Source organism: Coenobita brevimanus, chromosome 83, assembly GCF_032717465.1.
Source record: "Coenobita brevimanus isolate Jiangsu-jjx chromosome 83, ASM3271746v2, whole genome shotgun sequence".
Classification (NCBI taxonomy): Eukaryota; Metazoa; Arthropoda; class Malacostraca; order Decapoda; family Coenobitidae; genus Coenobita; species Coenobita brevimanus.
In genome coordinates, this window is record NC_137036.1 from 3,722,829 (window position 1) to 3,738,949 (window position 16,121).

General features: G+C 41.3%; 1 protein-coding gene across 1 annotated transcript in view; it reads right to left on the reverse strand.

The window, feature by feature from the left end:
- Positions 1–16,121, reverse strand: part of LOC145409856 (uncharacterized) — a 38,960-nt gene that overhangs the window by 16,338 nt on the left and 6,501 nt on the right. Inside the window, exons 3-4 of the mRNA XM_080280138.1 lie at positions 9,206–9,331; positions 4,130–4,309 (exon numbers count right to left, since the gene is read on the reverse strand). Coding sequence (XP_080136264.1) covers positions 4,130–4,309; positions 9,206–9,331 — 306 coding nt within the window. The remainder of the gene's footprint in view (positions 1–4,129; positions 4,310–9,205; positions 9,332–16,121) is intronic.

Below are 16,121 nucleotides of genomic sequence, written 5' to 3' on the forward strand. Positions count from 1 at the left end.
TACATTTCTGCACTTCTTTCCAGAATAACTTCCTATTTTCAGAGTTGTTGTCATTCATTTTTCTTCCTAGATCATCATTTACCTCCTTCTTTTTCCTCCTCACTAGTCTCTTTACGTGCTTCTTGCACTCAATATACTCAGTTCTTATTTCAACTGAACCCCTGTCCTGTAACCACTTTAGCCACATCTTCCTCTTTTCCTCCACTGCTCTCTTAACCTCATCATCCCACCATGCCGTACCTTTCTTCTTTGTTGTATTCTTGCCACACCACACACCGCTTTAGCATTCCTAACGAAGCAGTCCCTATATGCATTCCACATACATTATTATATATTATTTATTTATCAATAAGCTCCTTCTTACAACTTCAGTCCATTTTCTCAGAACAGGAGCAAAGAGAGGGTACAGAAGGATAGAGAGGAACAAAGTAATATGATGCATTGCTATAACTAAGCAGTCTTAGGATCTATACCTAAGGTCAGACATCTAACAGTAAAGACGGAGCATTTTTGACGTTAAAAAAAAAAAAAAAAAAGGTAATTTACTGCGACATCTGATTCCTTTTACCAGTCAAACACCTGGTTTACATTTGGACATGCGGCTGTTTAGTGTTTTCCCGTGCATTCACTGCAATTTAGTCTACAAATTACTATGAATCAACTTCACAACTATTAATGACTATTTAGTTAATACTGGGTGACTTAATAAAACAAGCTTAATGTCTATTATGAAGATACAACATTTTTAGTCTAGCTTATATCTTCTTCAGGTATCCAAAACTAAATAGGACCCAGGTCAGGCTGACTCTGTCGTGGCTTCACAAACACTTATTCACAGAGGGTATAATTTTTCCTTTCATGGTACCATCTTGAATCATGAAGGAGGGAGACGCACCTAACTTTTTACTTGCGTTTTTGGAGCATCTATGGTCACTATTTCCTAACCACTATAGCGAGGCCAGACATGTACATTTTTTACATACTTCAGAAATTACGATACAGAATTAAGCTACTATAAATGGACCCAGCGCCATGTATCAAAGACCATATGGCATTAATTCAAAGCAAATACTGTATATATAACTAGCAGTGGAACAGAAACAGGAAAGGAGAAAATGAGAATGACATGAAAAGGTCTATCTATCTATTGCCAGACGCCTTAATCCCGTAAGGGGTGGCAACAAACAATTAACCTCCATGTCGCCCTGTCCCCCACCATATCACTGCCCTGCTCCAAGCTCACACCTCCCTCTCTCATATACCTCTCCACTCCATCCCTCCATCTCATCCTTGGCCACCTCCTCCCTTTCCCTCCCCCCCTCCATCTCTCTCACATACACTCTCTGCGTCAGCATCTCACTCTCCATCCTCTCCACATGGCCAAACCACCTTAGTGTGTTTCACCTAACACTTCCTATCACATGCATATCCACACCATAATATTCCTTCACTTCCTCATTTGTCAGTCTGTCTTTCCATGTGGCTCCACAGGCTTCTCTCAAATAACTCATTTCCACTGCTCTCACTCTCGACTTGTGTCCCTCCAACAAGGTCCAAGCTTCACTTCCATACGTTAGGGTTGGTATCACAATACTGTCATGTAGTAGCTTTTTCACTTCCATGCTCACTTCCCTGTTTCCTATCACTGCTTTCAAGGAACCAGCAGCCTTTCTTCCTTGTTGTACACCTTCAACTTCACCCTCTAAACTTCCATCCTTATTCATCACACTACCCAAGTACTTATAAGTACTCACATTATTCATTTCATCTATATCCAGTCTCACTGTACATTCACTGACTTCACTTCTCTCGAAGACCATAACTTTACTCTTCCCTACATTCACCTTTAGATTCCGTTTCTTACACACTCTCAAACTCATTCATCAAGCTTTGTAGCTCCACTTTGTCTTCACTCAACAGCACAGTATCATCTGAAAACAACAGTACAGGGAGTTTCCAAACACCGCCTTGTCTCACTAGGGCTGCTCCAACCTCCCTACCTTGTATCTCATTTAGAACCCCATTCATATACAGACTGAACAACCATGGAGACATGACACATCCCTGTCTCAATCCAACCTTCAAATAGAAAAATTCAAACAGTTCAATATCCACACGAACTGCAGCCTTAGCGCCCTCATACATACTCTTCACAGCATTCAACAGCTTCCCATCTACTCCATATATTCTTAATACTTTCCACAATCCTTGTCTATCTCATATGCTTTCTCCAAATCCATGAAGGCCACATACAACTTCCCTTCTCTAGAAACTTTTCCACTGAAGATCTAAGAATGAATATCTGATATACACAACCTCTTCCCTTCCTAAAACCTCCCTGTTCTTCTCACTAATTCCTCTGTTATTTCCTGACTTTGTCAATAAGTATCCTACTGTGTACTTCCTATTACACTAAGAAGACAAATGCCCCTATGATTACCACATACTTCTTTTCCCCTTTTCCTTTGTACAGGGGAATAATTATACATGACTTCTAATCCTCTAGGACTCTACCTTCCTCCCAGGCCAATCTGCACATTTTCCACATCCATTGTACTACTATCTCTCCCCCATGCTTCAGCATTTCACCACACACTACATCAACACCTGGGGCTTTCCCCATTTTAACTTTCTTCATTGCTTTCACAACTTCCATCATACTGATTTTTCAACATCCCTCCATCTCCCAGCCATTCCCCAGCCACGTACACTCGCATTACTTTCATTCTCTACATTCAGCGGTTCCTTAAAGTGTTCTCTCCATCTGCTCACCTTTTCTCCCTTCTTCACTTGTAATCTACCAATATTATCTTAAATCCCGAACTAACTTCTTTGTCACCCTAACTCTCTTTACCTCTTTCCAGAACATTTTCTTACATTCCCTCCACTTAACACTCAAATTCCTTCCAAATTCCTCATCTACTCTCATCTTTCTTTTACTAATCTTTTTACCTCTCTCTCCCCCTCTCTACATATAACTCTCTCTTCCGTCTCTCAACTTCTTCCTCGCTCGTTTCTCATCTACTCACGATACGCTTTCCTCCTTTGTGCCACTGCCACCCTCACCTCTTCATTCCACCATGCTGTTCCCTGCACCCCCTTTTGTCTCTCTTCACCCCCCACACCACCTCACAGATTTCTTCTGTGAATATCTTACACACACCTTCCACGTCCTCCATCTTCTCCACTCCATGCTTACCCAATCGCTCTTCCACTTCCCTCTTATATTCTGCCTTTTTTCCATCCTCTTGTAACCTTTCCACTCTCCTTGTATGAACTACTTCCTCCTGTCCTTTCGTTCTTCTATTTGTCCATTTCATTTGGTCCTTGATTCTGACCACCACCAACTGGTGGTCGGAAAGTCCACTCCCCCAACCTCTATATACTCTTGCATCCATTAAACATTTTATCATCCTGTCATCCACACACACACATAAAAGGTAAAAACAATAAAACAAAGACAACTTGATTAAAAAAAAAAATGAGAATCCTGCTGTCCAGTTTTCAGTATAAGGTTAAAACACTTGAACACAAAGAAGTATTATGAATTTCATCCCTGCCGCCAATAGAGTTTGGTATAGCTTAAGAAAACCCTTCAGACAGGAGGTGTTAGTCTTCATTAACTGCTTCACTCTGAGTCCTCTAAACTGAATACACTATTGTAGGGTCAGCAAAAATTAAATACAAGGCAGCTCATGTTCCATTCTGCTTGGTGATTTCTTGTGTGTTGCGGGGACGGCTCTATCAGTGATGACAACGTCTAACCTGCATTATTTCTACATTTCCTACCAACACTGCCACACCTACCCCCACCCCAGCAGACTGAGCCGTCCATGCAACACACAAAATACCCCAAGATAAATTTGTAGTGGAGTGCTATTTATACGCCACCCTGTACAGATGTTCATATCTCAAGGATATAAATTCACAGCCAGCACACATCGGTACACAGACTTCCCCTCTGTGTAACATTTTTACACTATGCATTCAGTCTGATTTTCCCAAGATGATTATTCTTCCATGTTTTTCTTATTTTCGTACCTAACCTCACTTTACCTAACCCAGCACACTAGCCTAACAAACAAACTAACCCAGTCTGTTACTAAGCAAACAGACCAAACACGCTTACCTGTACAACTTCGGCATTCTTGGGTAGAGGCTGATCTTGAAGACAATGCAGGATCAGCATTGGTCGACCACAATACACACCTCGCCCCCTTTCTATCTTGCCGTACAGACTGCGACTTTTATGTTGATTGACACCATAAATCATCTTACCACTCGTGAGGTTCCTACAGACATCCTTTGCCTGTACAGTAATGAAAATCAAAATTTTAACTCTTCGTTTCATTGCCTTTGTTTTATTTTGTATATTTAGTTTTACCTGTATAACCAAAGGTGTCACAGAAGGCTTGTGAGTTACCACCGTCTCCAATAACGCCTTCTTGTTTACATCCACCAGGAGGTTGGTTTGTTTGTCTGTCTGTTAGCAGGATTGTTCAAAAAGTTATGAACGGATTTGGCTGAAATTTTTGGAGGGGTAGGGTATGACCCAACGAACAATCCATTAGATTTTGGTTGTGATCTGGGATTTTTTGTTTGTTTGTTCACACGATATCTCTGAAAGTTCTCAGTGAATTTCAATAAAATTTTGTGGAAGGGAGGGTCATCAGCCAAGAAAGAACTAATTAAATTTTGGGGCGGATCCGGATCCTACGGCACAGTACCTTCAAAAGTTCTCAATGACTTTCAATGAATATTGTGGAACGGTGGACTATGGGCCAAGAAGGAATTATTTAAATTTTGGGGTGGATCCTGGTCCGGATCCAGATCCTACCGCACAGTATCTCCAAAAATTCTCATTTAATTTCAGTGAAATTTTGTGGAAGGGTGGGACAAGGGCCAAGAAAGAAGTGAGTAAATTTTGGGAAGAATCCTGATCCGGATCCGGCATCGGCGGAGGTATGCGCTGAGTGTTTTCTGGTCGTGTGACGGGATGTAAAAAAAAAAAAAAAAGTGTGGGGTGGATGGAATAGAGTGGGAAGGATGGACCGGGATGGGGTGATCTACACTGATGATCGATGTTGTTGGTTGGTCAGTATGGGCTTAACAAAGGCCTACTTTAATGTTTTCTACCAAAATAACTACAAGGAAAAGAAAGCAGACACACACGCCATTCTGACATGCCTATGTATAAGTTAGCTTATTCAGTTTGACGACGTATATATTGCTCCATCACTTTTCTCCTAATGATATTATCCATGTCTAAATAAGCTCTTAAACTCTTAAACTGATGTGGTTTTTGTATATAACCTTCACTAAGTCTTTTCACTGTTAGGGTCTTCATTAAAGCTGGAAGAAGAAATGGCATCAGAAAGATTAAAGCAAATGTTCTTGGGATGAAAGCGTTGAATGATGTTATCTTGTTAAAGGGGTCAAGAATATGATACTGTTGTCCATACATCCATAAACCTTCCCTCCCTTCATACATAAATATCCATCCATCCATCCATCCATCCATCCATACAGCATCCATCCATCCTTACATACATCATCCATCTATCTATACATTATCCATACATTCATCCATGCGTCATCCATCCATCTACCCATAAATCATCCATCCATCCATCCATCTATCCATCCATCCATACATACATCATCCATCCTTACATCATCTACCCATCCATCCATCCATCATCCACCTATCCATCCATACATCCTCAATCAATACATCATCCATGCATCCATACATCATCCATGCATCCATACATCATCCATCCATACATACATCATCCGTCCATCTATACATCATCCATTCTTCTATACATCATCCATCCATACATACATCATCCATTCATCTACCAATCCATACATCATACTACATCCATCCTTCCATTCATCATCCATTCATCCATCCATCCATACATTATCGATCCATCCATACATCATCCATCCATCCAGACATTATCCATCCATACATCATCCATCCATTCATCCATACATCATCCATCCATTCATCCATACATCATCCATCCATACATACATTATCCATCCATACATACATCATCCATTCATACAAACATAATCCATTTATCCATCCATCCATCTATACATCCATCCAACCATACATACATCATCCATCCATCCATACATACCTGGTAATCCATTCGTTCACCCATCCATCCATATACACATAATTCATTCATACAAACATAATCAATTTATCCATCCATCCATATATCATCCATCCATCCATCTATACGTCCATCCAACCATACATACATCATCCGTCCATCCATACACACATAATCCATCCATCCATCCATGCATAATCCATTCTTCCATTCATACATACATCTATCCACTCATTTATATTTACATCATCCATCCATCCATACATCATCCATCTATCCATACATACATCCATATGTCATCCATCATCCATCCATACTTCATCCATTCATCTGTCCATACATCATCCATCCAATCGTCATCCACCCATCCATCTATACATCCATCATCCATCCATCATCCATCCATCTATCCATCCATCAACCATCCATCTATCCATCCATCATCCATTCATCTATCCATCCATCATCCATCCATCCAACTATCCATCCATCCATCATCCATCCATCCTTCTGTACATCATCCATCCATCATCCATTCATACATCATCCATCCATCTATCCATACATCATCCAGTCCTGAGTTACCCCCACAAGGGAGTCCGGGTCATGCTATTCAGTCCAGATATTAACGGCAAGGAAACCAGCCACTCTTCCTTGACGGGTATAATGTATTCAGTAAACAGCAACCATCCCTCAGACTGAACCCTTATGGTCCACATCCACTTGGAGCACCTTAACCCACTACATCACCAGGCCTCTGTGGTCACCACCCATACTACTGTACAGTCTAAGAAACAATTATCTTTCCAGTTCTGTCTGAAGGAAATTTACAACAGGCAGAATACAATGAAAAATCCCTGTCTCTATTAATGGGTGTTTCATAATATGGTTTAACTTTTCCCCTATGCATTTGTCAAAGTTTGGGAAGATACTTGTGTGTCTGTCTGTACCTGCTTTTCGTCACTGTACCATTCTGACCTTTTTCCGTCTACTGATGAAGTCATGTAAGATTATGGAACATGGAAAGAGATGTTACAAAAATCAGGAAACTGTCATTAGAATGCCAAGCGAAATGGTCCACCCGATGACGCACCCATCATTCATGTTCCCAGAATTATGTCCACCTAACAAGTGTAATTATTTGCCTTTCCACTGTTTTGTTGGATAATGGGCACATCTTTGTCTAGTAAGTTAAGGTGTTCCAACTGACTGTAGCCTGTACGAGTTTAAAGCTGAGGTATGGTTGGTGTTATTTGCCCACATAATGCCATTCAGGGATGGCGACTGCTAACTTTGCTTTCAGTGTTTGGAGACAGTAAGTTATTCCCATGCCCGAAATGCATCTGCCTAGCACCAAGTTCTTATGCTTCTGATGGGACAATAAATCATGAACCAGTAAAGTTGACCAATATATATATATATATATATATATATATATATATATATATATATATATATATATATATATATATATATATATATATATATATATTTACACCCACGCTCACAAAGCAAGAGCAGGATGATTTAGTAATTTGTGTGTGTGTGTGTGTGTGTGTGTGTGTGTGTGTGTGTGTGTGTGTGTGTGTGTATGTGTGTGTGTGTGTGTGTGCGTGTGTGTTTGTGTGTGTGAGTGTGTGTGTGTGTGTGTGTGTGTGTGTGTGTGTGTGTGTGTGTGTGTGTGTGTGTGTGTGTGTGTGTGTGTGTGTGTGTGTGTGTGTAAACAAAACAAGGTAAACAGCTTTCATCTGACTTTAGCCAAACTTGGTGAAGAGTCAGATGGTCGGCCATGGGGGTTACCTGTTGTTCTTTAGAACACCTGGTCCAAGGCCAAGGCCACATGTCAAGGCTTGTATTCGATTTAGATCAGTCTTTGGCCATGATTTCCGTATAAGCCAAGACTGAAAGGATTGGATTAAAAGGCAGAGAAAGGACAGGGTTACACGGCAAGGATTAGTGTCAAGGTAACAGGGCAGGGATTAATGTTAAGGTAACATGGCAGGGATTACTGTCAAGGTAACATGGCAGGGATTAATGTTAAGGTAACATGGCAGGGATTAATGTTAAGGTAACATGGCAGGGATTAATGTTAAGGTAACATGGCAGGGATTAATGTTAAGGTAACATGGCAGGGATTAATGTTAAGGTAACATGGCAGGGATTAATGTTAAGGTAACATGGCAGGGATTAATGTTAAGGTAACATGGCAGGGATTAATGTTAAGGTAATATGGCAGGGATTAATGTCAAGGTAACAGGGCAGGGATTAATGTCAAGGTAACATGGCAGGGATTAATGTCAAGGTCACAGGGCAGGGATTAATGTCAAGGTCACAGGGCAGGGATTAATGTCAAGGTCACAGGGCAAGGTCACCATAAACAGCTTTGATTCGACTTAGGCCTAACTCGGTGGGACGGTTGAGAGTAACAGAAGGACGAAGGGATTCTGTTTTAAGACCATTTAATCAGCAGTCAGGGTCACAGGGCAAGGTCAAAGTCTGGTCACATGGCAAGATCAGCATATTTACACTACACTTGGTGGAAGGCTTTAGGGTATGGTAAGGATGAAAGGATTACACTGTAGGAATACTCTTAACAGTCTGGGTCACAGGGGAAGGGCAGATTAAAAAGTTTTAATCAGATTTAAACCAAACTTGGTGGAAGGACTGAGAGTAAGGCATGGAAGAAGGGATTCGATTTTAAGAACACTCAGACAACTGTCAAGGTCACACAGCATGATCAAATTTCACCCGTGTGTGTCTGTGTTGATCTGATCCAGACCACAGTTGATGGAAAGCATAATGGTCAACCAAGAGGTTGGCCTAACGTTTTGTGGTACAATAGGGAAAAGGTCAAGGTCACGTGACAAAGCCAGGTAAAAGTTTTTATGCAATCTACACCAATCATTGTGGCAATGTTGAGGGTCAGGCAAGAATGAAGTAATTCAGTTTAGGGAACAAGTCAGTCCAAGGCCTAGGTCACAGGACAAAGCCAAAGGCTGGTCCTCTGACACAAGTGTTGCATCTGCGAGTCATCCTTCTTGTTTATATTTATATTCTGTTTTACTTACATCTATTTGGACAGGTTGTGGTGCTCCTGTGATTTGCTTGGCTTTCCCTGTGATAGTAACTCCTTCTACTGCCACATCAGCATCGGCAGCTACAGTGTTCAGAGCAGCAGTGGCGGCCTCATGAACCTGCCAAAACATAACATGATAACATACATCATAACAGACCACAAAACAGCATAGCATAGCATAACACAGGAACTTCCTCCATCAGATCAACATCAGCAACTACAGTGTTCAGAGCAGCAATGGTGGCTTCATGAACCTGCCAACATAACAAAATAACAACACACAGCATACCATACCAAATGTCTACAGTGCCACATAAGCATCAACAGATACAGTGTTCAAGCAGCAATGGGCCTGTCAACATACCATGACAAAATAATACTGTATATACAATAACAGAACACAGAGCAGCATAGAACAGAATAGCACAGTAACTTCCTCCACCACATCAGCTTCAGCAGTCAGTATTCAGAGCAGCAGCAGCGGCCTTATGAACCTGCCAACATGAGGTAACATATCATAACACAACACAGCATACCATAACACAGTAATCCCCTCTACCATCAAATCAACAGCAGCATTCAGATGTTTCAAACAGCAGTGATCCACCTGAATCTGTCAACAAAACGTAACAGTTCATAAAATTACATAACATTATATACCATGACATTACATACGAGAGCTGTCCAAAAAGAACCTGATCTTCTTAAATAGCTCGCCAACGAGCGGGCATAGCGTGATCGCGACAGGAGCGATGTGTAGCAGCGACTTTGAGCTTTAGTCTAACACTAGCAGCATCACCTGAGGAACACCACTACTGATAACCCTAGGAGAAGACGAGTGGCCGTCAACAACAGCAGCTAGACAGTAGAATGACCAGAAAGGAAGCTACAGATAAAGGCATAGATAGAAGGATAGAAACAGAAAGAGAGCAGTTTGGAAATTAAAGATCTTTGCCAGACTCGATCAAAAGCCTTTGAGATATCAAGTGCAATGGCAAAGCTTTTGACAAAGTCCCGAAAGGAAGATGACCAGGAGTCTGAAAGGAAGGTGAGAAGATTGCCAGTGGAGCATCCCATACTGACGTGCGGGAGTGTTATGACTGAGAATGTGCTGTAAAACATTTTTGTTAGTAAATTCAAAAACTTTAAAAATTCAGGATGTTAAAGTAATTCGGCGATAGTTAGAGGACTGGGAATGGTTACCCTTCTTTGAGACAGGCTGAATAAGGGCAAACTTCCAGCAAGAAAGAAAGGTGCAAGTTGACATTCAAAGGTGAAAGAGTTTGCCAAGGCAGGATGTTAGCACAGAAGCACAGTTCTTAAGGACATAAGGACGGACCCCATCAGGCTCATATGCCTTGTTGGTATTGAGGCCACTTATGATAGAAAACACATCAACTGAAGAAATTTGAATTTCATCCATGAGGAAGTCTGAGGGAGGAAGTGTTGGGGAAACAGCATTGGAATCGTCCTAGATGGAACTGGAAGAGAAAGTCTGGCAGAAGAATTTTGCTTCATCAGTAGAAGAAACAGGTACAGAGCTATCAGAGTGGACAATAGGGAAGAATGATGAAGTAAAGTTGTTAGAAAGTTTTTGGCAAGGTACCAGAAGGAGAGGGAAGAATTCGAGTTGGAGAGTTCACTTAGTATGAATGAAATTATTTTTAGCAGAGCGAAGGACTGACTTAGCATGATTTTGGGCAGAAACATAAGAGAGATGAGATGCCGGGGTGAGCTGGCTCTGGTACCTTTTGAAGACCCTCTCTTTGTTATGGACAGCATTAGAACAAGGATGATTAAACCAAGGTTTTTATTTTGCATTAAACACAGGATAAAAGAGTGTATGTTTCCATGCCGAAGAGAATAACCTCCGGAATGTGTGAGGCACACTCGAATGGCTCTCGGCCATGGAAGCTATAATTGTTCCAGGAAAAATCAAAGTACTGCCTAAGGACTCTCAGTCAACAGCTCCAAAGGGCCAAAGTCACTGCTTCTTGGGAGGGTCCACAGGTCTTACTGGAGCAACAGAACAGGTTAAGGTGATACGATTGTAATCAGTGGTGCCCAACAGGGAGAAAAGATTAACAGCATAAGCAGAAGGATCAGGCATAAGGAAAAGGTCAAGTACGTTGGAACTCTCTCCAAGGCGGTCAGGGATACAGGTAGGGTGCTGTACAAGCTGCTGTAGGACATTAGGGATGAAAAAGATGTAGCCGTGTTCACTGGATTGATCAGTGACAGGAGAGGAGAGCCAAAGGTGGTGGTGAACATTAAAATCTCCTAGAATGGAGGTTTCAGAGAAAGGAGAAATTGATAAGATGTATTCCATCTTGCAAGTAAGACAGAAATTTTTTCATAGTCAGTAGAATTTGGGTATAAGTAAACAGCACATTTATATTTAGTCAGAGAATGACGACTTTCACCTTCAGGAACACGAGAGTAAGGTATGTTGTTGCAATATATATACAACAGCCACCTTTGGCTTTCAAGTGAGTAAAAAGAAAGTAGGAGGATACAGAGAAGGGTTTGCTAGCAGTTGCTTCAGACAGCTGAGTCTCAGTAAGAAGAGAAGGTGAGATTTAGAGGAAGAGAGGTGGTGTTCAACAGAAAGGAAGTTAGAGGAAGGGCCTCAAATGTTGCAGGAATGAAGGAAACAGACAGACAGTGGTTTCAGGCATCTCTCTTAGCCGTCACCACGTGAGGGGCAGATGGTGGGGGCTTTTATGGTTCCCCTCCCCCGGGAACTCCAAGGCTGGGTGTTGAGATGCAGTGGAGAGGCAAAGGACTGGCGAATATTTTGGTCTTTTATTTAATGTTCTAGGTCGTGTAGCTGCTGATATATGGTGGTTTGAGAACAAGCAGTTTCTGTAGATATCCCCTGGTACAACAAGTGATGTGCCAGGTTTTGGGGATTAACTTTCAGGGTGGTTCACTAGACTGAAAGACTATAATTACATGACTCTCGACTTGTTGATGGTAATGCCCAATGAACAGGCCACACAATCATTTACACTCATTTGAAACCCATGTAATCCTGGCTTCACCAAAAAAAACAGCAGCAACAACAAAAACAATGATGATAATAATAATAATAATAATAATAATAATAATAATAGGGTTGCCATATCTGCACAGTAAAAATACCGGCCCCCTCCGCTGAAACCCATTATCCCCCCGACCCCCAAACACACTTTGGCCCTTTGACATTATGCATATATATATATATATATATATATATATATATATATATATATATATATATATATATATATATATATATATATATATATATATATATATATATATATATTGTTATGGAACAGAGAAAACTGTCCCGCAAAGTTCCAGGTTCAAAACAAAACAGTTAGGTAAAATTACAAGTTAAAGTTTAATGCTCAAACTAACAACTAAACATTCAGGACTCATAAGGATAATGTAATGGCAAAAAACAGGTTAAATATATGGTTAACTGCAATAGCCTCTATTAACACGAAATTAGCAATAGCAAATTTATCTAAGTCAGCCCTGATAAAATGAGAAAACTGGATAATGCTCAGTTAATGTAAGATATATTATTACAGATACAAAATATCATTACTACTGGCTGACAGTAAAAACTTCACATTAATCACAAAAACCTCACCAGGCCCACGAACCAACACCTTATGCTATACAGTACAAGAAAAAATGTAATAACACTTATACTCAAATTACACAGCAGCTAGATGGTTGGAGACTTTCTGAGCACTCACAAAAATAATAACAACTGTACATGGGAGGACAGAGATGTGAACAAAATGAGGAGTAGATCTCAGTGGCAATTAATGCAGAGACTGAGCTCATTATAAAGGGGCCAGCAGAGCTTGATACAACTTGTAAGAAGGACGCGCAAATGAAGCCATAGGGGACAAAGAGTTGACACTCCTGCTCTGAACAACAGAAAGAACGACTTACTCTACTATAAGGGGGAGGAGGGGGGGAGTGGGGTAGAACACGTAAGTCTGGTCACTATAGAAGCCACGAGGCGAATCGTGATCAAACATGCAGCATACTGTACGTTAGAATTATACAAAGGATGATGAAATCATAGGCTACGTAACACCTCCCCACAATGAAAAAGAAATTTACAAAGGAAATTTCTTATTACTCTAAAACAATCTGTCTAAAGTCTAGATAAGCAATCTGCAATAACATTTTCTTTCCCCTTGACATGTTGTATGACTAATGAATACTCCTGAAGAAGTAGACTCCATCTTGTCAATCTCTGATTTTTATCTTTAAACTTACTAAGGAATTTCAGTGGGTTACGATCGGTGTAAATGACTAAGGGGTCAAAACCAGAACGCAAATAAAATGAAAAATGCTGTAAACCCAAAATCAAGGCCAAAAGCTCTTTCCCAATAGTTGAGTAGTTCTTTTGAGGTGGAGTGAACTTCTTACTGTAATAAGATACAGGGTGTTCAATACCCTGATCATCCCCTTGCAGCAAAACAGCCCCAGCTCCTGTATCACTTGCGTCAACAGCCATCTTAAATGGCTTAGCAAATTTTGGAGTAGCGAGCACTGGCTGACTTAATAGGATAGCTTTAAGTTTGCTGAAAGAGGATTCACAGTTATCGGTCCAGACAAACTTAACTCCCTTTTTCAGTAGGTCTGTAATTGGTGATACAAGAATTGAAAAGTTAAGAACAAATCTCCTGTAATAACCTACCATTCCCAAAAATCTTTGTAGCTCTTTCCTACTTTTAGGTCTGGGAAGATCACTTATAACCTGAACCTTAGCTCCTGGTGGTGCAACATGTCCATCACCAATTACGTACCCAAGGTACTGAACTTTAGCTTGACCAAACTCACACTTTGATAAATTAGCTACAAGATTAGCCTGAACCAAACGCTCAAGAAATTTACTGTCATGGCATAGGTGATCTTCCAGTTGTCACTGAAGATTAATCTATCTATCTATCTATATACCTAGGCTGCTTCCCCCAAGGAAGCACACCCTGCCAAACCCTCTGTTACAACATTCATGAGCTTCTGAAATGTGGCTGGTGCATTCTTCATACCATATGGCATTACAGAACATGCAAAGGTCTTTCCAAGTGTTACAAAACATGAGATCTCCCTAGCACGTTCAGTCATAGGTACTTGCCAGTATCCCTTTAACAAATCAAACTTACTTATGTACCTAGTCTTTCCGATCTTGTCTATGCAATCTTCCACACGAGGGAGAGGGTAAGTGTCTGTTATGGTTATCCGATTAACACGTCTGTAGTCGATGCAAAGCCGCTGTGACCCCCCTGGCTTAGGGACTAGAGTGACAGGAGAACTCCACTCGCTCTGACAGGGCTCAATCATCTTGTGGTCCAACAGGTAGCCAAGCTCCTTCTGGATGAGAGGAACTTTCACTGGGTTCACACGGTAAAGAGGCAGTTTAATTGGCTTTGCGTCTCCAACATCGACATTATGCATCAACACAGTGGTTTTTCCTGGAGTAGCACGGAACACTTGCGGGTACTCCTGCAGTAATGCCGAAAACTCCTGCCTTTCCTCGGGAGCTAAATGAGAAAGCTTAGTCTGGAGATCATTCATGATATCAGGATTCTTCCCCAAACTATCACTCAGGCTCATACTGCATGGGAGAACTTCACTTGCAGACTCAGGTGGAACAGCTACAGTGCAGACTGGGTTATTTTCGTCCCGCCTGTGATATAACTTTAGCATGTTGATGTGACAAAGTTGCTTGTTCTTTCTACGATCTGGTGTGGCGATGACATAGTTGACATCACTGAGTTTCTTCTCCACGAAATAAGGACTACTAAACTTGGCTTGAAGAGGTTGCCCATGCACCGGTAGCAGAATCAAAACCTGATCTCCTGGCTGAAAGTGGCGTAACCTGGACTTCTTATCATACCAAGTCTTCATCTTCTCCTGAGCAGCTCCTAAATTCTCTCTCGCCAGCTGTAAAGCAGTGGACAGCCGTTCTTTGAACTTCATCACATACTCCAGCAGGTTGACGTCATCTTCCTCCGACAGCCAGCATTCCTTGAGTAGCTTAAGGGGTCCTCTTACTTCATGGCCAAACAGTAGTTCAAAGGGTGAGAAGCCCAGTGATTCATTTGGAGATTCTCTTGCGGCAAATACAACGAATGGAAGACCTTTATCCCAGTCTTTCTGATGTTCCAAACAGTATTTCTTGAGCATCGATTTGAGTGTTTGATGATATCTCTCCAACGCTCCTTGGGTCTGGGGATGGTAAGCTGAAGACGTGATCTGGGTGATCCCCAACTCTTTCAGAGACTGCTTGAAAATATTTGACATGAAATTACTTCCCCAGTCTGACTGTACCTCCTTGGGCAGACCAAACTTTGTGAAGAACCCTATCATTTCCTTAACCACGTTGTTTGCTGAGATATTTCTAAGTGGAATGGCTTCAGGATAACGAGTAGCCATATCAATCAGGGTCAACACATAAGAAAATCCTGAAGAAGTCTTAGGAAGAGGGCCCACAATATCCACCAACACACGGGTGAATGGCGCCTCAAAAGGAGGAATGGGAACTAGAGGTGCAACCTTTTCGGTCTAATTACACTTCCCCACAACTTGACAGGTGTGACAAGACTTACAATACCAGGAAACATCTCTGAAGATGCCTGGCCAGTAGAAGTGTTTCAAAATGCGTGCCACAGTCTTCCTCATTCCAAGGTGTCCTGCCAAACTGGAATTATGAGCCACTCTAATGATATCCTGCCAACAAACACGAGGGATGACAACTTGATATACAATCTCCCATTCACAGTCGGCTGATGCTGTTGGGGGTCTCCACTTCCTCATAAGTACTCCTGACTTTATATAATAACAAGTAGAAGCACCAGCTGACTCTTCCTCACTGCAAGCAGAGTTAGCTAGAC